Here is a 25,780-nt window from a genome sequence, read left to right as displayed (position 1 = left end):
ATATAGTCTTGTGCTAAAGGCACAGCAAATTAAACAATAGCCGTTTTCCAACAGTTTCCACAATGGCTAATCTAAAAATCCAGTTTTCAGTTTCCGATTTTGCAGCTTAATTATCAATATTCATACTGACCAGAAACTCTTCAAAAACCCGAGGCCTTCACGGCAAGTAGCTCATTTAAATGAAAAACACGCGTCAAATCAGTGCAGTTGTGCAAAAAGGCTAATTCTGAGGAAGTTGATTGAATCCATTACTCAAGCTCTATGAGACTAACTAATTTAATTAAAAAATCATCCGCGAGATAAGGTAAATTCTCGCTAATCATTTTAATTAGCTGCTCTGCATCACGCGGGGAGGAAGATGCTAATGGTGGACAATTTTATGCAGCTGCTTGGAAACACTTGGAAAAGAACTAAAGGGGCAATGTACGTAGTATATGTGGGTAAGTACAAATACACACCCTTGGACATACAGTAGCTTTTGCTTCAGGAGCTTTGCTGAAACAATAGCGGAATATCCAATGGTATAAATAAAAAAAATAAAAATAAAAAAGCATTTGGATGGATTGTACAGACGTACCTAATGAAATGTCACTTTTTTTTTTATCAATTTATGTAGCTCAGATAGGGAAAAGGTTATGTAGTATCACCCAAAAAATGCTTTGCAAAGGTGTTTTTAAAATTCAAAATCCAGCAAGTTTGTTTTTAAGCCTGTTGTGCATTTGTGCGGTTGCACAAATAGCACACGCGACATTTTTAATTATGGAAAAAGTGAACCAGACCTTCAATAAAACCAAGAATTCATGCTGTCATGAGCTGCTCTCGTGATTTATACACACTGGACAAAAACATTTAGGTGGAGAACGGAGAAATTAAAGCATTATGCTGTTTGCAAGGTCCGAGGCCCGTGTGACGCCGGTGCCACACGACCTGCACAATGAAATGTAAAGTCATTGTAAAAAGAGAAGGTTGGCTGGAGGATTGTGGTTTGAGCGCCTGAAGCCTAAAATCAGCAGTTTCCTCACGCCCTTATAAGGTCAGCCATGGGAGTTATTTCCAGTATCACTGATTACTCACCCCTTGGTGGAGGGAGGACAAGGCGTGGTGAGGGGGGAGGGAGGGAGGGAGGGAGGTCAATGTAGGGGCGGAAGGAAAAGGACAGGGGGGAGGGGTTGTTTTAAATTTGGTTTTAGGAGCGTCCCGAGTGGGGATTTACGCAACTTAATCCACCTTTTAGCGCTACTAATCACATCACCATTATAGAAAAGCATCAAATAAATAAATTAAGTCAAATAAAAATAATAAATAAATACATTTAATACAAAAATGCTCTTTTTGTTTGTGTGATCATTTATTTTTCCACGTGTGTCGGTTGCATCCGTGTGTTTTGGAAGAGGTGGTAGGTAGGTGCATCCTGGAGGCACAACGTCTGCAGATGGAGAAACCATTTTAATCATGTTGCAAGGCTTTGAAGCCCTCTCTTATGTCCCAGGATTCTTCCATCCTGCGAGAGACACTCAAAGGCTCCTTGCCCGAGGCCTCGGTCTTTGGGTAGGTACTGTAACTCTCTGGAGACCCGAGCCTGGATTGCAGGCTATGAAATATTTACAGCTTTTTTGTTTTGTATCGAAGCCAAGCAAAAACACGAGCCATAGAAGGTACTATACGAGTGTGAGGATATACATAAAAGGCATATAGAAAATGGAGATAAATTTGCTTTCCTTGCATGATGAGATTGATGGCAGAGCAGCGATGGAGATAAAGAGGGCCGTTACGCACGGATGCATACGTGCGCCCGATTCAAGGACAGCAAAAGTCAGGCGAGGAGATGGTTCATGTCTGCTGTAGAGCGATATCATGAATTGGAATATATTTCAAGAGACGCAAAAGTCACGGAAGCCGCAACCCAGATGGAGCTTTGACTCAGTCGTTGGCGGTCTTTCACCACCCACTTTTGCGTGCTGTGAAACCACATGAAGATTTTTTTTTTTTTCCCAGTTCTTCATGCAGACATGCTGACATGAATCGGCCGTCTGCGTATCCTGGCGTTGAAGCATTCAAAGTAAAATGAGGACAACTTGGACTGCAGGATTTCTATTACGCAATGGTGCAGCCTATGTCAAATGTGACACTTACGTAAAAGAAAGGACGTCATGACATCCAGCGGTTTAAATTGACAGTATTTTGGAATTTGTGCTTAACCGTATATTTAATGCGGCAGGATGACAGCAACTAAATCCCGCTTGGATTAAAATCCTTTTCTTGTTTACAGTCTTACTGGAACCAATACATTTGAAGGGTTAGGCCTGGATTTCAACAGAGCAGTCCTTTCAAATGGCCTCGCCTGGATGTTTGATCAGAAATGCTGTAGTCATCACAAATTGCCATTGTGAAGTGCTTTCTTCTCAGAGAGCATCACCACAAACATCTCGCAATTCTTCTGTCTCGCATCAACAATACGCCGCTGTGGGCCGGTTCCATTAGAAGCCACGAATGCCGCAACACCGCCGCCGCCGTCACGTTTGACAAATGATGCACTATGCTTTGGATCACAAGCTGTTCTTTCCCTTCTCCCTCTCGTCCTCTTTCCGTCATCCTGATAAAAGTTGAAGAAAAAAAAAAAAGAATCCTGTCTTGTCCATTAACGCAGCACTACATAAACAAAATGTCCCCCTTATTGTCTGACAAAGACCAAAGCGTCATATATCAACCTATATTCCAAACAATAAGTATTTATGCACTCGTAAATCTCCTCCTCCCCCCCGAATGGTTTCAGGATGATCTAATAACCCCAAATTTGATTTCCCTGTGGTTCTTCGCTAACTTGTTTTGGCCTAAGGCGCAAAGGAAATAGGAGGCACAAAAGTGGGGCTACTGCTCCCCTGTGAGCCAGACGACGGGTCTATTTGTGGCGCTATCTCTGCCTCCGTCTGGTGAGGCGTCCACAAAGGCTGCAGAGCTTTGGCCGGAGCACGTGCGAGGGACTAAGTGGAGCGCCGAAGGTGATTGCGTCACAGCTTTAAAAACAATGATGATGACATGGCAAATGTTGATGATTAACAATTCATATGAGATACTGAGGTTCGAGCACTTCCGTTAAGGAGTTAATCAATACGTAACCTGATGCGACAATGTCGATTCAAATCAATTAAATTATTAACGACGGATCTTCTGCAGCTAATGTAGCAGCTGTGGTACTGGATGTTGTTTACACCATTTTGAGGGCCTGGAGCAAAAAACAATAAATAAAGCACTCATTTGAAAATATAGCCTGCTGGTGCCACATATTTGAATGTTCCAGAACAAATCCGCAAGCAAATTCATTCATGGTTGCGTTTATTACCCGAAGATTGAATATTGAGTGAGCGCTTTGTTTTAGTGGTTTATTGTAGTAATCAGCTGCTAATCCTATTAGCATTGAACTAATGAATTTGATGTGAAAATGAGTTCAGAAGGACAATCCATTTTTTTTCTCTCCCTTTTTTTTTAGATTGGCGTTTCCAAGATTGTCTTTTGTTTGGAAAATTATGAGTGACGATCATTTCAGGAGATGCTGCGCACTTTTGGACGATTAGGATGACGATGTGACGTAAGCACGGTTCAGGGAGTGTGTGTGTGTGTGTGTGTGTGTGGGGGGGGGCTTCAGATGATGTGGTAAGGGAGTGGGCGACTAAGAGGCACAGCATGGATACAAGAACAAGCTCATACTGTACTTCTAATGGCAGCCTTTCAATTTGAGCTCACAATAAAATTCCTCGCTCCGTTGTCGGGGGGGGGGGGGAGCCTGGAGGAAGACGAGACGTACGGTACACAAGGCTTTAATGTGTTTCTTACCTGAACGAGTGAAAATTAGCAGCTGCCGCAGCGCAAAACCCATTTGTCACTCAAGCTCATATTCTTTGATTTCTATAAGCGATCAGTGCCAAACGTGTGCAAGCAATTGAAAGAAAAAGGTCAATTTTCCGCACCTCACCTTCCGAGGCCCGCTAATGCATTTCCTCCGCTATTGAGGCCATCTGTCTTTCATCTATTTTTAAGGACTTAAGTGGGGCTGGCTACAATAGCGGTGAAATTCACTGTAAACACAAAGTTAACAAAAGAAAATATGAGAAGTGGTTTGGAGAATGAATGATGAACTGACCAAATATGTAGTAAGATACTACAAAATTGTTAAGATGTGTTTCATATTTATTTCGCAACTCAATATTTCCTGTGTGACACAAGCACGCATACTTTGTTCGTGAATGAGACAAACTGTAAAGGTCATTTTTCTTTTTCTTGCACATATCATATTTGTCATCAATGAGCAAACAAGATTCGGTTCATTTCAGTGCGATAGCGAAGTTGAATAAGGGATAAGTTTATTTCCTGGACAAGGGCGAGTGAGTTAACCATGTCCATAAGACTGATTCTACGAAAAGTAAATTTTAGGTATCGTTTGGAATGGTGAACCTTGATTGACCTCGCTATAATTTTATATCATATCAAAGAGATTAAAAGTCAAAACCTGTTCCCTCGTTGGTACTTTCACAACCTTTGCTCCATTCCAGATGTTATCCGAATACTCAAACATTGGAGAGGACAAATAACATTCCATCCAAATAATATCGGGGGATAAATCTCCTTCATTCTTACACACACTGATTTTTCTTTTTTCTTTTACATCTGAGCCACACTGATTTTTTTATTTATATTTTACAGCCGAGCCACACTGAGCCATAAAGACTATTTTTAAGTCACGCCATGTCAATCAAGAGGTCAAATGCAAGAGTTCCTGAAATTTGAATCCCTTTGAAAGAGCTCATTTTTATATCATCAAGTAATTGGCTCTATATACTAGTTTGAATGAAAAAAAAAAAAGGTCTATGCAGAAACACCCAAACTAAGCAGCTAAGTGGCAGCTTTTAGACTCATGCGACACAGCGAATAAACTTATTGACCTCCTTAGTTCCACCCCCCCCCCCCCCCCCCCCACACTGCAAGACGTACCAATCCCTCCACTTCTCTGCTCAGCCATCTGTGACACTCTGAACCGAGTGACCTTGTGGAAAAGCAGACCTGTAAATTAGCCTGAGACATTTGGTTAAAACCCGGGGAGCTTATTAAATGTAAATGTCATTGTGGAACTCCCTCAGATGATTAAAAAAAAAAAAAAAAAAAAATGCTCCTGAAAATTACAATGTTGCAATGAAGCCACCGCTACAGCATCACACTCGCAAATATTGATTTTGAAAGGGAACAAAGAAGTTGCATCCTTGGAAGTCGCCCACAACCTCACTAGCAGCTGCGTCATTCGGACTGCACGAAAACACCGCAGAGGACGGACAGGACGGGACGGGACGGGGGCCTCGCTGGGTCGGGGTGTGTTCCAACGTACACCGCATGAAATCGCGTGTAGGGTCACATGCAAAAACATTTGCACTTGGCGCTTTACGGGAACAGAAAACATATCATTTTGAAAAGTCTTGGAGCTCGCAGTGAGCGGAGATTTAGCGGCGGATAAACAGCTGAGTGGCTGGGCTGGCTGAAACATAATTAGCTGTGTGACCGTTAAACTGCTAAACCAGCTCCCCACAGGATGGTGGATTTCGACCTTTGTGGCAAGTTAATGGGCCATTGTGGAGACTTGAGACACAATTAGGTGACATTTTCTTTTTTTTCCTTAAGTAGGAGATTTGAACCAGAAATCCAATGAATCCCCCCCGCACCTCCCAAACCCTGTCATCGCCACCCTTTACGTTGCTGGCTGATTCGTTTGCGCTTGACCTAGTTAATGTCTCTTGAGAAGTGGTGGGGCTGAAAACACACACACTCACACACACAAACACACAAACAGCGCCCTTGCAGAGGACCTGGATTTTGAACATCTACAAAAGTAGATTTGGGTGAGGAGTTGGATTAACTTAAATAAATACTGACTGACATGAATGACAAAAACTGTAAAAAAATGTTTCCATCTTTTCTTGTTGCAGAAATCGGTGAAATTCAAAGGGGCAGCTTTTTTTCATTACGATAGCTACCAAGTGTTGTGTGCAAGAAGAAAGTAGATGATTGCATGATTGCATGCATGTGTCCATCCATGACAAGACTCATGAGAAGGTCTCATAAGGACGCATACAAATGATCCCTGTCAGAGTTAGTGACGGGAATGTTTTGAAAAGAAACTGCTAGTGAGGAAGCATGAAGGGGATTAGTGTCCTGTATGGAGACTGATGGATGGATGGGGGGGAGGGGGGGCATCATGTAAATGCCAAAATAAGCAAGAGTTGCAATGGGGTGATCTGCGGACACGTAGCAGCAGCATCAGGAAGTCAGAACCACGGTCGGTCGGTGGGACCCGCCTGTGAGTTGTGCAGAAGCTGTTTCAGCCACCTGTCTGTCACCCCAGACGCCTCCCACCCACAGTGGCCTTATCTAACCCCGCAAAGCATTCGGCCTTGCTTTATTGTTATTACTCGAGCAAACGGTGGAAAAAATAGAAAAGAAAGAATCCTGCAAGGGTTCCGTCGTGTCCCCACTTGGCTGCTTAATGGATTCCACAGATGCAATCTCGGCGAGGACGTCACAGATGCGGCCGTCTCATGTCATTTGCCCCATTCTAAAATGTCAATCCGTAAAAGCACAAAATAGAAACACTAAGACGCTCTGATTACATTTGACAAAGAAAAAGCATGTTGCCAAAAGTATTGGTACGCAGGTTGTCTTCGCTTCTCACTTCTCTCAACACCTGATTTCCTTAATACCAAAAATGCAACCAGGAATTCAGACATTGGAATCTGATTAAAACTAGTATATTCACTACACGTGAGGATCAAGGACATGTCGCTAATGTCTTTTCCCCAAATCTACAAATACAGTATTTGTAGTAAGTGATTACGAGTAATTTTTGGACAGTTGAGACAAAAAGTGATGAGCCACCTCAAGAACCTTTTTTTGTAAAGGTTGGGATGAATCCAAACAAAACAGCCGCTTGAACGCTGCCTTCAAATGTTATGCAAGTGTTTGACTGGAGCAGCGTCATACAAGAAAGAAAAAAAATAAAAATAACACCACTCTGAGGCTGCTATTGGTGAGGAGGCGGGTCGTTCCCAACTGGGGCATGGCCAAAGTCACATGTTAGCACAAGAAAGGAGGAAGAAAAATCGACTTTAATGTTTCTATTTAATTTTCCCTTTGAGATTCCTGTGCTCTGCTGAGCAAAGCGGGCCTGCTACTTCACTGCAGAATAAAGGTGAGCGTGAGGTCAGCACTGGACGACAGCGAGGACGGACGGGAAAAATGTAAAGAGCACAGCCTGAGTTGGAAATGGCAGGTGTACATGCACGCACACACACAAAGCCAAACCGAGAGTTTGAAAACATCGATCCAATGCGGTTGAGTAGAATCTTATCTAACCCGTTTGAACGCCGTTCGCCCAACTCAACTCGATTCACAAGGTCGACAGTCGGCTAGCGAGGTGTTTGACTAACAGCCACCTCTCCAAACGGAACTATTTTTGCATAGCAAAGACGCATACCAGTCCTGCCACTAACCACCGAAACAGTTCTTTCAAAGTTCTCAAGGATTGTTGACACGTACAACACGCACGTGTGACACCAGCAAGCACAGAAAGGCAACACGTTACTGCTGATTTCAAATCTACTCTTACGTTGATGTCAAATGAAGATATTTTTAAAAATCATTTGGCCTACATTTTGGTTAAAAAAAAAAATTGTGATTTACATTCAATTTTTTTCCCTAATAATTCCCATTAAAAATTGGGAGACAACTGTAAGTAGCATAATGCTGCCATTTTGCTGTCCTTTTGTTTTGCTCACCACAAATACATTTACTTAGACCTATTAATAGACATGCACATATGAAATTAATTGCTATGGAACAGTCGTGATCGCTGTCACATGAGTTCAAGAGGAGATCTCACACGCCCACTTGGTGATTCCATTAAAGTGTTAACAGAGGGAGCGTGGGCAGTTTTTTTACAGGGGACATAAATTTGGTCATCAGCCATTTCATCCCATCGCCACGAGGGAGCCGCAAACTCCAGTGGCTCGCAACCGTCATATGCCTGCATCCAATTAAAATAGAATTAGAAGCTTTGGGTATTTGTTTTTGCTGCCACAAGATGACAACCGCAGGCATAACCAATGAGAGCTTTTGGGAAGTGCACTTGTAAAAAGCCATCGCAAATCCTCTTACATAATGGCTCACACTTGAAATATTTCGACATAGGCCACTCGCTCCAAATGTTACATCATTGGAGATGGCAAATAATTCGAGAAAGGGCCGCTTACTTTTAATAGAATGTTGAAAAGGCAAATTCGTTAATGTTGCGGCCCCACCTTGGGGATTATTTAACGTGCTGTGGAGACTCGCTCTGCATCATGCGTCGTGCTCCTCATCTGTGCGTGGAGAGAGTGCAGCCTGGAACCCTTATATAACCCAGTTAAAATATACCCCAGTCACATGTAATGATCAGTCCTGCAGATAAATATCCTACTGTTGCTTGAGCGCCCCTGGCACCCATTCGGATATTTGAGGGCACGTAAAAACACGCACGTTTGCGCACAAGGTCATAATTTTTTTTTTGTCAGTGCTTCACTTGCCGGGCGGTTCGATGTGAACTGTCTGGAAAATGGTTCAGAGTTTTTCTTCTTGGGTGAGTCACATGTGACTGAGTTGGGTCGAGGAGAAGCCACGAGAGAGGGAGGGAGCGATAGAGAGAGAGAGAGAGAGAGAGAAAGGGGTGGGGGGGGCAACATGATAGCATTACTAAGTCCAACCCTTAAAAAAAAAAATCACAAAAATGCACCTCATGTCGCTTCTCTTGTGACTACATAAGCTTTTGGCCAAGCATGCCAAAACTATTGCTATTGGCTGAGCCGCCGCCGCACGGGCCACCCGCCACGGGCACGAGTGCTGCGTTCCAAGCACCCCGCCCACTCATCCCACCCCGTCACATTTCTCCTGCGTAGCCATGCGCTTTCCATACAAGACTCAAGTGCCGAAAGTTTTACGCACGACTGACGCAGAGACAGACATGTGAATTACTTCTCACAAAAGATAGCACGGGGACTTGAAGCAGATGGCGAGGACTCTTCCTTCTCTGGCAATCTTAATAGCGAAACCATTACATAATCATGCTATAATGGACCTGACAGGCTGCGTGGACTCATGTACGTGCAGCATGTGTCTGTGGCTCGGGTCCACACTGTCGTCACTCACATGTTTATGCTTACATTTTAGTTTGCTGCGCTGGTCTGGGGCCAAATTATTTTTCCATCCTCAATATTGCCGTTGGGATTTGATTTTTTTTTTCAAGGTCTGCTTTTTGTGTACTAATAAACACAAGGAAAAAAAATAATCACAAAGGTCTTATAGGTTAGGCTTACGCTCAAATAAAAACGAATGAACCAAAAATTAATATAAACAAAAGTAACTCCAAGATGTGTGCGCCGTTGTGGGTGTGACCACAGTCAGCTTTTCGTTCACTTTATATTCAGCGTACAAGGGGTGCACATTTTTTGGCTTGGCGGAAGTGCGCAATGTAAAATAAACTGCCTTCTGTCCATCTAAATTCAGTCCCAAACTCACTAAACAAGGCTTGCTTTTAAAAAGCACAAATAATCAAGGCGTGCCAGTTTTTATACCGCACACACTTCCGCTAAGTATCAAAAAAAGAGCCTTTTGATTAATTTTTTTCCCCCTTTCAGTCAGGCTAGGACCGACTGAGTAAAAGAGACAAAAAAACATTTGTTGAACGCAGAAGATAAGATGAACTCATTTGATTACTTAGAATCCTTTCACTTGCAATATTCAAAGTTGTCACTCCAACAACAACAACAAAAGTGTGGCCTTAAATAAATCTTCTTGACAAATCAACCTATCTATAGACTAAATCAATAAATCAAATCTATACACTAAATAAATCAATCAAATATACAAGTCACTGACACACCTACTGAAATAAAGTTTTGTATTTCTAAAATGTCAGCCTTGACAATTGGAAATTTGCATTCCACTCCATTTCAATGTTGACTCGAGTCCAAACGTGGACGTAAATTGTGCCAAAATGACACTTGAGGATAAGCGGGGAGTACGACCCTAAGCCAGGGATCATGGAGCTGAGTCACATATCAACATCATGTGGACAGCTGCCGGTAACAACACACACACACCCAAACACTCTCACCCGTATCATCTTGCAGCACACTGGCAAGTAGCTGCACGTTGTGACCCTGAGGGTGTGTATTGGGGAAATTCAAGGTTCAGTTCAGGTGAAGCTGCCTGCAAGCTTTTGCAAAAGTATTTTCTTTACCCATTCATATAACTAGCACCCACAAAATGGCCACAGAGCAGACAAACCCTCGTTGGCAAAGGAAAGAGGTGTGGCAAAGACAAGACGTAGCAAATGTTCCACACCTGCCAAGACAAAACAGACGTCTTTGCCTCTAATTGAGAAAATGAAATTATATGAATAAAAGCAGACGCACACAGACGACTGTGGGAGCCAAAACAAGTCATCCTGTGACGAAATGACGCACCGCAAATTTCGGCTCGTGGCACATGACTCATTTTGAATCCTGACGGCAGAACGTGCCAGCAAAAAAAAATCTCAAAGGGGGATTGATTGATTGATACATGGGTGTGAATGAGCGCCGCATTTGCAACAAGCTGTATTTGGGAAAACGTTACTAGATGAAAAGTCATCTGCTGGCATATGGCGAGCTAGGGCAAGAGTTGACATTTGCTGACTTCAACTCAGATCAAAATGGATGCCACTATGAAGCAGTCAAAGGATTTCGCAAAGCCAGTCAAAAGAAGTTTTAAATAAAAGATAAATAAATCGTTGTCGTCGAAAGAGTGTGCTTTTCATGTTCTCTGTGGGAATCAATAAGAACTGCAGTCTTTAGGTACATTTCAGAAAGGGTGCCAGCAGGTACGAAGGGACTCACCACCTTTTTATAACTCTTCTCAAGTGTTGTCATGGAAACACAACAAAGTGACTAAGGACTTGTGAATATTTTCTCCTTAATGTGGCTATATGAGCAAGAACTTGAGTTGAACTAAAAGAGTCTTTTCCTGAGTCATTGAGGAGTCAACGCACTGCCCATTGTAAATTGTAAAATACAATAGTGTCCAAAGACATACTCTTTTATTCTTCATTCTTTCCTTGAAGAGTTTCGCATGTGCTTGAACTGATGCTTTGATCCAAAATAAATGTCTTGTTTCCCGTGCTTTGAGAGAGAGGGGGGTGGGGGTGATGCATTTACTGTGGCTTGGAGGCCTCTTGAAGACAAAAAGGGGAAATGAGAGTTTGCTCGGAAGGTCCGTGTCGTCACCGAGTCTGGGGTCGGCGGAGGCTATCTGGACTTGGACGGCACAACGACGGGAAACCATTTGGAACCACCTCACAGCACAATTAAAAAGCCACAAGAGTGGCTGGCACGGCTGCTCTGCTTTCAAGTGACGTCTGTGGGTCAGTCCTAAAGACGTCATCAGGGAGGAGAAAATGTAGCGATAAAATCCTCCCTAATTTTTTGGCCGCACTTTCGTTCACAAGCTGGAAGCAGACGCATTGCAGTTTAATGCAGGCAACAATTGTTAAGCTACTGCGCTGAGCAAACCGTAATAATACAACTTGCAAACATGCGTTTGGATAGCGCCATCAAATAAACAAGTTGACCGCAAAAATGTTGTCAAAGTGACTTCTTGCCAGATGTCGTTCTGCATTTAATGTGCCGCTAAAGACTCCTTTTCACTTGTAACCCAAATCACATGCAGCGTGAAGGAAGACACATTCTTTGACTCGCTTAGTTACGCCAAACATGGGAGATGGAGGACATGAGGCTGGTGTTTGACTTTGTGTTATCTCAAGCGCACGTGATCACGTTTGCAGAGACAGACTTCATGACTCACTTGTGCCTTCGGGCTCGGCACGCTCGTCTGGACTCAACGGAGGGGGGCTTCTTATCCGGGTGGGCAGATATATTAAGGTGTCGTTCGTAAGCACATAATATAAAGTGCAACCGAGTGGCGCGCAATCCTCCGCCAAGGCCGAGCTTGTGTCAAAAGTAATGGATGAATAAATAAATACAATGATGCATTAGTGTTTTTTTTCTATATTTTTGTTATGAAAAGACATCTTGCTGGTTTGTGGAGTGTGACAAGTAAACGTAGACGGCGCCAGCGGTATTTTATGGTGGACTGCAATTTATTGCAGCATTTACCGACTTTTGAGCAAAGGCATACATTTCGATTTTCATATATGTGCGCAGTTAGTTGTTTTAATTACTTTATATTAAAAGCAACATTTCCAATATGTCCCTTAGAATGGAATAACTGAATAATTACTGCAGTTGTATGGACTCTAAGAGGTGGTTTATCTCATGAAAGAAGCAGCTAATTCAAATGTGCAAACTCTAACCAATACTAGTTGTTCTTTAACTTGCTGACTGTGCATTTAAAAGGCTGCACCACAAAAAAGGCAGCCATCATGGTGTCCAGATGACATAACGAGGAAGAACGCTTCTGGAATGCCCCCCGCCCCCTCGCTTGAAAAAAAAAACACAAAAAAAAAAAAACGGTTGACTTTTCGCCCAGCTGAAACGAAACCGAGCCGCGTGTTCACGTGTTTGTCTCATTTGCATCTCATTAACATATGTAAACCGGTTTAGCCTATCGAGCTATTCCCACTCGCTGCGAACAAGCCCATTCGTCAGTCGGGCCCTCCGCTTGGGCAAATGGGCGAGTCGGTTAGGCGCGGCCACGCCCCCGCAGACACGTTGTCTCGAGAGAAGCAACACGGGCTATTCGTTAGGTCGTAAGATCTCCGCATTCGCTCCGAGCACGTACGGCACGGCACGGCACGGCACGGCACTGCACGGCACGTCTGGCACGTCTGCTCAGCTCCGCTCCGCTCCGGGTCCGAACACGCGCGACAATCACCCGTGCTGAACAAAGGAACAGGACCCGTCCGCTCCACAGTGGGAAGGTACGTGTCTACTTTATATTGCGCACACTTTCAAGAAAAAATATCTTCAGGATTAAGAAGTGAAAATCCGATAGTACAGAGGCATTCGGGCGCATAGCACACAAACGCCGGCCGGGTGTAGTGGGATTAATAACGGGACACGTGGTGTGCTGGTAGGAATAGAATGATTTTTTTCATTGTGCGTTTTAGTGTGCTTTTTCGATTGTATAATCAATCTCCCTTGTGCGTGTTGCCTAATTTACGCGTGCCATTGATGAGGAAGTCCATTGTGTCTGAACATCTGCCGATAGGACCTCATTGACTTTATTTGCTTTTTGGGTGAGGAAACGAGGTTGGACTGATTTGTTTTTCTTTATAACAATAATTATTTGTACGTTTTATGCGTTTAAAGTGGGGGGGGGGGCATCTCAATTAGAGAGCCCCACCTACACAGGTGAATGCAGATATTGAATATAGTCTGAATGTAGAGATGAAATACTGTACTGTAAATACTGTATTGGCTTTGACTGTATGATCCGTTTTAACACGTGCAATTTGCCACGTGTGTAAAGCGTGCGTTTTGTAACGTCCAATAGAGCCGATCCAAATGAAACTATACGTTCAGTCATGTGACCGTAGTCTTATTTAATGGTGGCATTTAAAAAGTCTTATCTGCCCACATTGTGGTTCTTCCTAATTTATAGTACAGACATTGAGGATTATAGTGCAGCATTATTGGATTAAATGAGATTAAGCTACGTAGGCGGTGGCAAACACGTTGACACAAGGGCATGTGTAAATCGCCGCTCCCGTTACTCGGGCGTTATTAAATGTCTCTGTGCTCTTGGAAGGGAGCATTTTTCTGCTTTTATTTTGGCTCAACTTCAATATCAATTGATTTGTCTCTCTCTCTCTTGTCCATTGCAGCTGTTTGCCCTGTTGCGCAGCAACCTGGCCGCAGCTCAAATAATTTTCTCAGGTCATTTTACCGTTTTGTCTACTCTTGCAGTCACCCCCACCCAACCAGGTTCTTGTGAGATAAGATCAGAGGGGGACAAAGAACCAGGGAGTCTTTTTTCCCCCCACAAATTTCACAGGAAGCGAGAGACATGGCAGGCGCAAAAGCATTCGAGCCTAGCCCAAAATAATCCTGCATGTTTCACATGGTGAGAAATCTGTTAATTACCCGTTGGAGATGAACAGATCTCTCTCTTTTTTTTTTGTCACCACATCTGAGGGTGGGAAGGGGTGCAGTTCAGATGTCTGGGCCACTGGTCACCATGGTGGCAGACCCCCCCCCCCCTTGAAAAAACAAACCATGTTTATGAATGAGTGCAGAGTAAGCAAGCAGCTCGGAGGCCTGCTGACCAAAGCCGAATGTGTCAGAACACGCCGCTTTGTCCAGTGGTGACACTGGGATGTAACCGTGACAATGATTTGGAAAATTTGCGGCATGCATGGACGGACGGGACTGCTGTGAGGGCTTTTGGGCCATTGCCAGACTTGTCTTTGTGTTCACTGGCTCAGGTGTTAAGTCTGCTAAACAAACAGGTCATCACCATCTGCTCAAATTGCCTTTATATTCAGATGTTGGATTGAGTTTTCCAATTTGAGAGTTCACGTCCAACAATTTTGGGGCGATATTAATGAGGAACTCTTTTTTTTTTTTTTAGGTCAGTGATGGTGAATGGTAGTTAAAACCTGCAGCCAAGGATGTCTGCGACAGATTCGGATAACTCCATCGACTGGCTCGCTAGCGACACGGAGGACAGCACCAGCGAGCAGGAGTCGGAGAGGACTCGCAACCAGTCGGACTCTCCTTCCACCGACAGCCGCTGGAGCCAGGAGGCGTCCACAAGGGGGCGTCCTTCCAGCTGCATAGAAACATGGGCAAGGAACGCCACTGAACTGTGTAAAACACAACAAGGCGAGAAGACCAAGCGACGCCACAGCTTTGCCGAGGATGAAGGAGGACAGATCATTTCCAGTCAGTCTGAGAAGGGGAGACTTTTCACCCGAAAGGTGAGCCGCCTTCCGTGAATCGCATCGGGCAAAACGGGGGCCTCTGACCGGACCGGTATCAACTGCCTGACGTTTTTACAAGTCCCTCATGAATGACATGGTGCTCGGTGAAGACCCACCTCAACTAACCAGAGTCAGCAGACTTAGTCATGGTTTCTGCTATAAATCCTCTCCGCAAAACAAGGGGGCGGAGACACGGGGGCTGAGTCATGTCTAGAAACTGTTAACCGTTTAAAAGCCTCGCTCGAATTAATTTATTCCCCTATCAAAATAGTCGAGCTGTCCTAAGTACACACTGGAATAGTTCACACTGGCCTTGCGTGTGTTTACATCCTGTTTTGCAAAAGCGCGACGGTTATGGCCACGCCCCCTTCATCAACAGAATGACATCATATCATCGGAACACGGTGTTCTATTTATCCACAAGAACAGTAAACAAAGGAAAAATGTGAAGAACATCCGTCATTGTGGCTTCTCTCTTCCTGACGTAATTGATTTCTTAAATGCTTTTAGAGCTTTTAACAGCCTTACAATTGGCAGTGACGATTCTCGATTGAATTATTGACCGACTGCAGTGCGTCTACCTTTTTGCTACCGCTGCAGCTTGTTCCCTTTTTCCAAATATTATACCATTTGATTGAAACACAAACCGCATCGAACTGAATTGTTTTGTGTATAAAAGGCTAAAGACAAATATGATCTTGTTTTTCCAGTGCATGGAGCTGCAATGTTACATTCAGCCTCTGTCATCAATCTTGAATGGCCTTCGTTCAGGGAGATACCGAGAACGTAAGTCTCCTAATTTGTGTACTTTGTGCGCAAATAAATACAAATGTATACATGTTTTAACGATTAACACATAGCACATATGGGGCAGAATGGAGGGGGAGGGCATAACATATCTGAACTTTTAGCAATGTCAGACTAAGGCCATCGCTTTAAACGAGATGCCTGGGCAAAGTGAGAACATAGCGTTCCACATTTCTACATGGCGAGAAGCCACTCTTAATTATGGGTCTGATAAGCAGAGAAAAGGGACGGATGGCGTCATGTTCAGACAGCCTGTTCACTTGTGATCCCAAAACCTTACGTGACCCCCACACTACCCGGCCGGAGCTGGTTTTAATCACAAACACACCGCCCGTTTTACATAAGGCATCTGCACTGCACACTTTCCTTTGTCCTGCTGTCAACTCTGCTCATGTATTACAACACTTTGTTTCTCCAGGACTCAGCAGTTTCCAAGAGAGTGTTGCCATGGACAGAATCCAAAGGATCCTGGGTGTTCTGCAAAATCCCTACTTAGGGTATGTGTCCACAACTACTTTTTATTGTTAAGAAAACTTTCTATAGGAATTTGGAGGGCACATGTGGGATTTGGAGGGGATTTGTGAAGTCAAAGGTCGCTTGGACCCGAGAGAGCACCAGGCTCACACTTTCTGTTCTCAAGCCAAAGGTGTGTGATGGGGTCAAGTTCTCCCCGTTCTCGGCCAAGCATGATCTTAAGGACATGGCGGGCCTTCTGTATGCAGAATTCAGATTTGCAAATTATAGTAAACAAAGTATTTTTGCTATGAATAAAAATCTGGATTGTGTGGGGAGGAATGCTAACGTGTTCTTATGAATAAGCCGGAACAGGTTAAAAAAAAATCAAATGAATTTGCAAAGGCAGAACGGCAAACAGCCCAGGGTTCACTGAACACATTGGCAGTGAAAAGAAATGTTTACCGATCTGAAAGCTGAATCCTAAGTACGAGTTAGCGTTGCTCAACTTCTGGAAACTTCTAGAAACTGCGATTGCCATGAATGCAGCCTTAAATCCAACATGGCTGGTACACATGGCACGCAGCGGGTAATAACCTTCACCCCTCCCTCCGCTTTCAGGATAAATTTACTGCAGTGATTGCAGGGTCTCGCTGCAGTCGGGCATCTCGTTAAAAATGAATAAGGCTCCATGTGGGAGCGGCACTCTAGACTCGGCTTGATTAGACGCTACAATGGCGTGTGAGATCACCGCTTGCGAAAGCAAAGCGATTCTTTAATGCTGTTATTGTACGTGCGTACCAGGGACTAGACTATTTGTTACCGACTGGTTTTGATACTTATTTAGTTTCATAAGAGATACAGTAACCACAGTACATTCCTCTGGGAAATTGGCGATGTTGTGACTCAGTGCAACAAAGGACAAGACACACAATACATGTGACTCGGGGGAAAAAGTCAAATGAAAAGCAGATATCTCGGAATAATTTGGGATTCTTTTTGTCTGAATAACAAAGCCAAGGAGAATTAAAAAGAACATAAAAAAAGAGATATGGATGCTTTTAGGTGGACAGCTACCAAATGTGATAAGTGAAAAACATTGAAAAAAATAAAAGTATATGTAAGGTGCATTTATGAACATAGACAATTAAATGACGAGCTCTCTTTGATGCAGCTCTTATGTGATCTCCATTCAAATATGTAGGTGCGACCAAATACAAAACGTGCTACATTTTAAGACTCCGAAACAGCAGTCTGCAAACAATACATGTAATTTACTCTGACAGTCGAAGAATAAAACCGCGGCTTAATTTCCATACCGCGCGCAACGTGCTGCTACTTTGACATGAGCTTTAGCGAGCGCACGCTAATTGGTGCCTTTCGCGGCCAGCTGCCGCCGTCATCACCGAAACAAAGAGTGGGTGTGGCAGCCTTCCCCATAGATCGTCGGGGCTGGAAGGTGGATCTAAATCCCCTCTTGCCCCCCTCCTGCCCTCTTTGGCGCTGCCAGCTGGCAGCTCCGACAGCCGCACAATGGCAGATAGGATCAAAGTGACTTTTGTAGCAGTCACTGTTCCAGATAATCTTTCACATGAATTTAACATGCCTTGAAAGGAGTAAGGAAAGAAGGTCCCGATCATATGACACTGGCTAATCCCTGCCCACCATCTGGTTTTGATGGGCTGGAAATGAAAGGGTCGCCACGTTCCGCCCGCCCCCGATGAGAAATGCGTCACGATTATTTACACGGTGACGCTGTTGGAAAGCGTCGCGGCCTTGGTGCTTTAAATTTAGAGGCTAGTGGAACTGTTCTACACGAGGCCACGTGTGAGAGCCAAACATGTGAGAAATGTACCGAGGAGAATTTTCCTCCCCACACATGGAGCGCAGGCTATTTTGTGAGAGCGTAATTGTTCACTTGCCTCTCTGAGAGTGCATATTTCCTGTGTGAGCTTAAAAAACAGATAAGATTTCACTGCGGAGGTTGGCAAGATTTCCGGCTGATTACTCATAAATTACTATATACTTTTTCTTATTCTGCTTTTTTTTTTGTGCTTTTTTTTCCAGGGAGAAATACATCAGTATAATTCTGAAAATGGAACAAATGCTGAAGAGTTGGTTCCCCAACATAACCCCCCTCCACCAACTGGCTGTCACCCACGCAGAGGAAGCCGTTCCTACCAAGAAACCGAAGGTACAGTTCGGGTATTGCCAAAAAAAAAAAAAAAAGTTGCTTCATTTTAGAACGCCTCGCTGTCAAGAACATGTGGTTGACAGCACGAGGAAATGGGGATTAAAATTCTCATATTACTCAATCACTGGTCTAAGACCGTTAAGGGAGGATTGGAAGCTATTTTTACAGACATACAGTATTACAGTCTCGTGTTCCTTGTGAACAATCACACAGGAGAAAAGGTAATTTTGAAGGTGTGTCCTGAAGTGAATATTAAAGGTCAGAACATTCTGTGACTTTCTATTGCTAAGGTGTAACACACCCTGATGTTTTTACATGTTGCCTCACTTCTCTTGGGTAACGACTACATTGACTGACACATTATGACACTGGCGCAGCTAGAAATAAGCCTTGCTAGGTCAGGTAATTGACTTTTGGGTATTTTCAAAAATTTCCAGAATTTTTTTTTCCACCCACATCTGTTTTTGAGGTGTCTAAATTTCACGGTTGTTTATCAAGTTCCCCCAAAATATGCCAAAATCAGTGTTATGATTAAGAAAACAGAAGATAAAGGCCATGAGAATTTTTTTTTTTTTTTTTTAAACCAGACATGCACATCATGTCTAGACAAAATATGTGGGCAATATGACTCGGCACATTCTTTTCAATTCCTCTTTTACATAAAACCTGCTTGCGCAGACTCAATACGACACAATCTATATTATCCGACGAGACCACCGACTTGATGAAACTAATCTACATGTTTTTTTTCTTTTCTCAACAGCTTTCCCCAGTGACGCCAAGTGCAGCAGCGAGCCCTGTCACCATCAGCGATACCCCGCTGGCCGCCAAACCTTTGCGAGTCACCGACCTCACACCTCCCGGCGCGTACTCGGCCAGCAACCTGAAATGGCTCCACACGTCTCCCATCTGCTCCGCAACAGCGGAGCAAGGCCAGGGCGCAACCCGGCACGTGGCGTCCTCCAGAGACTTAACGCAGGACAGCGCCGTGTCCTCCAGCACAGATCGTTCGGCTGACACAGACCCTGTGCCCAGCGGGCCTCCGCCCGGTAAAATCAACGCGCCGTGTCTGGAGCGCCTCCTCAAGTCGACAGAAAGCATCATCGCCCGCAAGGAGACGTCGGCTTTGACGGACAGCAGCTGGTCTTAGTCCACATGGGGAGGGGGGGGGAGGACTGCTTACCCTGCAGCAAAGCCTTGACTACTCTACCAGGGAGGCCAGTTTAGCTCGCTTCACCCATTCCAGCCTTCAGGGGAGACCTGAGCCTTCAAAAGGGACGTGACAAGTTTACTTTTTAGAGTGGAGGACAAACGTGTTGTACCATCTGAGGGAACGCGCACTCTGACACGACAAGTGTCTGCTGCCCATCGATCCCCTTTTCAATGACTTAGTGTTGTTTTGTCATTTGCACTCTTGGGTAGCGTTTTTTGGAGGGTGGGTAGGAGAGCAATTTTACCCAAACTGGAACGGCGTGCCACTGTCGGTCGGTCGGTCGGCCTGACGGGTCCGTTTGATTGTTTGTGAAAGCGCCAACTTGCCTGCGAGGTGAACCAAGTCAGCAGCGATCTACATTCATGTTGTGCTGAAAATGTGACATTTTCTCTTTCTCATGACTCCGCTCTGTTAAGTTTATTTTTGTGACTGTTACTCATTTTCATACTTTGAAAATAAGTCTTTTTTTTTTTTTTTTTGGTACAACTCTTCTACCTCAGCGGGCGCCACATCACAGTCGAAGGGCGAGCGAAGGAATGTGAACGCGTCGCTCGCCCTCTCCGGACACCTCAGCGGATCAGCAGTGAATCCGCCGACAAAAAATAAAATAAAAAAATAACTGAGCTCTGAAGCACGAGCCGCCCTGCTCGGTCGGGGACGTTCCCACCGCAGGGATCCTCTAGTGGTGCCATTGTAAGGAATGTCCACTTTGAGTCTCCCAGTAGAAGGCAAACAGTGCCTGTAATGTCAAGCTGTGCCTGCACGCATTGCGGTGTAATAAAGCGAGAGAAGTGTCGGGATTTCCTGCTTCGAGGCTGGATTGTACAAATCAGGAATTGTCACTCTCCTGCCATTCATTCATTTTGGAAAGCGTAAATTATTCAGTTCTTGCCAACCCGTTTCTGTGGTGGAGTAGAACAATTCTTATGTTTTGCCACAGAACTCAGACAGTATCAGGGACAAGATTGTTCCCTGTGTAAGACCGACACATGTTGGCGATTTACTCTGAAAAGTGGCCTTTATAGTGTGAATTTTATACTTTCAAAATAAATGTGTATATATTTGTTCAATGCAAACTGATTGTGGTTTGTTTTTATTGGGTACCCCATATGAACGTGCTTTATGAATAATTACATTTTAATACCTAAAGCATTCTAAATTGGATTTTATTAACTTTACTAGTAATTTGTCAACTATTATTACAGCTACAGTAAATGAAAATTGGAAAATCATACTTACAGTTGATCATTAGCCCCTAACATTGTGCTTAATATAAAAATCCTGGAAACCATTTTCAGTACGATGCAATGCAGTTTGGCACCACTACAAATAATAAGTCAATATATTCATAAAATAAAAGGATTAATACAATTCTTGTATCACATTGGATAGTGTATCAATGGTTGACAAATAATGTCTGCTGGTACCACATTTGAAACAGAATACTGCCCTCTATAGGCGAAAAGAGCTCAATATTTAATGTCGTCTTAAAAGATCACAAAAAATTACACACCCAGTAAACAGATTTAGTGTCACACCATATTGTCTCACATTGCAAGATAAAAAAATTATCCCAATTTCTTTGTCTTTCTTAGATGAGAAAAAGTGACAGGATACAAAAAGGTCTCTTACCCAGACTGCACTGCGCCTGCCCGCCACTGGTGAGGGGCGAGGCTAACGGTGGCACATGCATGCGTCCAAGGACAGCTGGCATGGCTCCGCCTCGCAGACAGGAAGTGGTCCTGAATGATAGGAAGAGCTGCATCAACAAAAAAGGCACCTGTCTCACGGCACCATGGAACAGATCACGCCATTGTATACATTGAGATACAGCTGCGCCGGCCTACATGCTCTACCCATGACGTGCTCGAAAAACCGCAGAGAACAAAAGGGCATAGAACATAAATGTCACTTTAAAAGGACTTCAGTTGCATGTAAAGACGATTTATAGGGCTTCAAGTCTAAACAAATGACGGACACATTGAAGAAGAATGTTTCCTGGAGTGTCATTTTCTGAGAAAAGCCACAAGGAACATATGCATGAGGTGAATCATGAAAGCTTTAACAATCCAATCATCACATACTGCTTTTCATATTTCTTTTTCTGATGTGTGTCTGAGGAGGTAAAAAGGCAGCTCTTAAGTGTCCCTTTTGTTCAGCACATATTAAATTGCCACATGGAGAAATACAAAGAGCAAAGAAGAATGGTCGCTGGTTTCAAATGCAAAGCGCTGGACGTGGTTTGATCTCAAGCTGAGTGTGAAATGGTGGTGAGTCACAATTGAGTAGTCAGTATGTACTGCAGCTGCCTATTTCCATTTCCAATAGCTGCCGCCTTGCAGCTTAATGGTGTCTTGCTTTCCGAGTGGCGTGCGAAACAGCTCCGGGCCGTTTGCAAATCCTCGCTTCGATATTGGTAAATCGGATAAACGCTCTGCTTGCACGGGAGTTGATCAATAGCGAATCTTATTTATTATTTAGAAGTTTGTTGCACAGTATATCGGTGGCGGTAAATCAATATTGTCCCTCGGCGATATTGCTGTGGGAATATTCGTCTTCACGTTGATACGGGGTGCATGCCGAGCAGTCACCGTTGATTTTAGTTCCCCCAAAATTTACATTAGACCGGCACGCATTGTTATTCACTGCGGATCTTACATAGGAATACGTTTGGATTCAAAGACGTGAGCGAGAGCAGGGGAACGTTTGCATTTAGCGCAACTTCATCAGCGAGCGACCAGCTTGAGCGGGCCTGTGACGTAATGACCCCGGCGGCGAGGACAGAATAGCTCCTGTTACATGAGCTGCATCAGACCACAGTGTCACGCTTGACTGGAAGGCATGTCATTTCATTTGACCGCGGGGCCGTCACAATGCTACAAAAGGAGCCGACCGACTCGGTGGGACCTGGCTCAAATATTTACAGCCGCCAGCCCAAAAATGGACCGGGGAGATCACGTTATGTCCCAAACTGTCTTGTTGGGAGCTCGAGGAGGTTTTTTTTTTTTTATGCTAAAAGTATTTTTAAGTTGAAAATGAAACATGCACATTCTATATTAATCACGATTTATATTATAACTGGAGGCCTTGGGGGTAAAAGCTGTCTAGAAGATTAGTTATAGAGCCTTTTGAAGCCTTGTTGGAACCAATGTTGGACAGAACACAACTTGGTCAGTCAATCATATCACATCAACAACCTCAGAGAGAATATTACCACCAATTACACACAGGCCGTATTAATCAAATAACTGAAGGATTAAAAAAAAAAAAGGCTATAGTGACATATTAAGAGCACGGCACCTAAATATGGCCCGACTTCATTAAAGCTCATTACCAAAAATAGGGCGGCAGCCTGCTCGCGTAGAGGTATGAATAATGGAAGCGACCTCCAGGAGCTAATTTTCCACAGAGTGATGATCATGTTCAAGTATGCCTAATGATCACACAGATAAAGTGAGAGGGCGCTATACATGATTAATGACGCTACAGGTCTGGGGAGCGGCGCGCGGCCTCCGCTGTCAAATCATCTTACGAGCCGCTCGGACACAATAAGACGGTTGACATTTTGCGCCCCGTAACGTTCCTTATTGGATGGAATCCCCAAGAGGTTACCCGATAGGTGAGACAAGCATACATGATGTATTCATGTGACACATGAGTCTATTTGGAGAGAGGACTTGTCGGATGAAAGAGATAAACACTTCTTGTTTATGGCTTATCCACTGCAGTAGTTTTTTAATTTCCAATTTTCAGTTTATCCTTTACATCCTGTTAAGTTGCTTAGAATCCCATCCTGGCCTCGTCAAATTCCCAAAAAGTTATTATATTTGTCCCAAATGTCCAATTAGTATTACAATGTCATATTTTTAGTCCAGGCTGATTAATTAATGACAATCCTATGTGTGTGTGAAAAGTTCATAAGTGAGGAAATTGAATGTGATAATACTAATCCGTTTTATGCTGCTGTTGTGAAAGCGTTTACAAATAAAGTTGAGATGAATTATTTCTCAAAAAAGCTTTTGCTGTTTCATATATAGACCACTAGGTGGAGCTATTGTCAAACGGCAAAAAAGTGCATCTAGTGACTGCTGCTGTGTAACTACTGAATGCAAGATAACTCAACATTTTGCACAATATTGAATCTCAGAAATAGTGGTGTTCATACTGAATTAATCACAGTAAACAAAGAAATTAAACCCTTTTTCTGTGCCTCTTTTTTGCCTGCAACTAAAAATGACAAGGGTGTCACACAAATGCATTTTTAATTGAACAAACTCACGTACACAACACTACTAAGCTTATAGACAAAGCAGTGACACATGACAAGCTGATTCATACGTACAGTATACTGTTTCGCCTTATTAGTCCGTGTGAACGCACCAGTCAGTGTATCATTTCGCCATAAAGCCTCTGGAATCCCCTCATCCCGAAAAGCTATTGGGGTAAACCAGAGCATTGATCCCAGCATGCCAGCTGCGAGTCTGTGACATGACTGGAAAGCCCATCGCTTCACTCTCGAGCAATGATCACTCTTACAATGCCGTCGTCTCGTGTATCAGTGAGGCACGGCTTAAATATTTACAGCCTCGAGATAGCCTGAATGCATATATACGGGCTGAGCCAAATGCTTTCTCTTATCTCAGCGCATGCCAGTAAGTGCACGGCCGTACTTTGTTAACAAGGCCTTGAGGGATATGAAGTCAGCGGCGCGAGCTTGTGAGTTATAGCTGTGATAACTTTTTATTGGAAGAAGCAATGAGTTTCCACCGCATTTGTTGCTGGTCATGGCAGGGCAGCAAATGGTCAAACATTCACACACGTCCACACTGTGACACCTATGAACCTTTTCGAGTTTTCATTTAACCCGAGGATGTTCTGGGAGGACGTCAGACAAAACCCTTGAAAGCACGGGGAGGTCATGAAAACTCCCCAAAGGAAGCCCTGTTGACTGAAAATTAGATGAGCTAAAAGCCCCGCCCGTCCTAGCTCACGTAAAACAATACAGGGGGAAATGATTGATTCAAGACAATTCTGAAGAAATGATTTGTCAGGTCACAGCAGTTAAAAGTCTTCAACAACATTGTTCGAGAATTTTATTTCAATGGGTTCCCATTAAAAGTGACAAAAAATAATAGGGAAAGTCAACTTACCTATGTTATTTTCTCTGTGTATTTGTTGTTCAAAGTAACCAGGTAAACTTTCAAACTTGGGGATTGAAAAGGATTTCCAAATGTAGACGAGGAACATACAGGAATAAAAAATAAAAAAAATGTTAGCCATTTTTGGAAACATATTGACAGATACGTTTGTATAACAGTGCATGAGTTATACATGCTAGCAAGCTCACGCCACAGCCAAACTTGTAAAGTAAAATCAAAATATTAAAAAAAATTATTGTTGAATTCAATTCAAGAATAAGTATCGTGAATTAGCAAAACATCGTGGCTTAATAGCGAGCTAGCTAGCTAGCTAGCGAGCTGTGCTGACTTTATGTTGAAGGTGTTCCGCCCAGACAGACCCGTTTTACGCTTCAGCGATATTTAGTCGTTTTGTGACATTTCTATCCAATAAACATTTAATTTCATTCAATGTTACATAATACATAATACACACCTCCATGACAGGTGGAATAAGTTCTCCTTCCTCGTCTAATTAAGGTGTGTCTCCTTAAAATGTTTCCCCATTTCCTGTTCCACGCCAAATGGTTTCCTTTTAACCACACCCTAACAGATGTCCTATTTTCTTTTTCTTTTTTTTCTATCTTTTTTCAACAAATTTATTAAAAAAATAATGCAAATGGTCCTTATAAATACAAATCTCAAACATTTTTTTTCCGGTTCATTTATCGAGATCTACCTGGCTACGTGATACATTCAAAACATGTTTAACCTCAATAAAACCGAGCTAGAATAAAAAGTCATTTCCATGTTAAAATGAACTAAATTCATTAAAACAAAGAAAAGGCCTAATATAGTTATCAGTACCTCATTTTTGTTTGCCTTCAACATTGTCCAGAGCTTCTCCATGCATTCTTTTGTCTGCATGGGAGAATGACCGCTTGTGGACAAATGACCAAAGCCAAACACCCTCTCGGCCGCCATTGCTTCACCCTTGAAAGATG

The 25,780-nt window shown here is 43.4% G+C and overlaps 1 protein-coding gene and 1 long non-coding RNA gene across 3 annotated transcripts; one reads left to right on the top strand and one right to left on the bottom strand.

The window, feature by feature from the left end:
• Positions 1–1,085: 1,085 nt before the first annotated feature.
• On the bottom strand, positions 1,086–25,395 carry LOC125970744 (uncharacterized). 2 transcript variants are annotated; one of them, XR_007482256.2, is made up of 4 exons: positions 25,273–25,395; positions 24,810–24,864; positions 21,292–21,401; positions 1,086–1,426 (listed from the first exon to the last, which is right to left on the bottom strand). It is a non-coding gene; the product is annotated as an uncharacterized lncRNA (long non-coding RNA). The 2 variants fall into 2 exon arrangements; XR_007482257.2 differs by lacking the exon at positions 1,086–1,426 and having other exon boundaries at positions 20,099–21,401.
• Positions 12,787–20,735, top strand: LOC125970736 (circadian-associated transcriptional repressor). The gene is made up of 6 exons (XM_049723330.2): positions 12,787–12,988; positions 14,641–14,989; positions 15,703–15,778; positions 16,218–16,296; positions 18,320–18,446; positions 19,210–20,735. Exons 2-6 carry the CDS (start codon positions 14,681–14,683, stop codon positions 19,594–19,596), a joined length of 978 nt encoding a protein of 325 aa, XP_049579287.1. The 5' UTR covers positions 12,787–12,988; positions 14,641–14,680; the 3' UTR covers positions 19,597–20,735.
• Positions 25,396–25,780: the final 385 nt, after the last annotated feature.

The sequence above is a fragment of the Syngnathus scovelli genome, chromosome 6 (assembly GCF_024217435.2).
Source record: "Syngnathus scovelli strain Florida chromosome 6, RoL_Ssco_1.2, whole genome shotgun sequence".
In the NCBI taxonomy this organism is placed as follows: Eukaryota; Metazoa; Chordata; class Actinopteri; order Syngnathiformes; family Syngnathidae; genus Syngnathus; species Syngnathus scovelli.
This window is presented reverse-complemented; position numbering and strand designations above follow the sequence as displayed.

Bases quoted from the DNA above. Each gene is read 5' to 3' on its own strand.
- LOC125970736 (XM_049723330.2), top strand. From the start codon at position 14,681: ATGTCTGCGACAGATTCGGATAACTCCATCGACTGGCTCGCTAGCGAC. The intron at 14,990-15,702 runs GTGAGCCGCCTT...TTGTTTTTCCAG, and splicing joins GGAGACTTTTCACCCGAAAG to TGCATGGAGCTGCAATGTTA. The intron at 18,447-19,209 runs GTACAGTTCGGG...TTTTCTCAACAG, and splicing joins TTCCTACCAAGAAACCGAAG to CTTTCCCCAGTGACGCCAAG.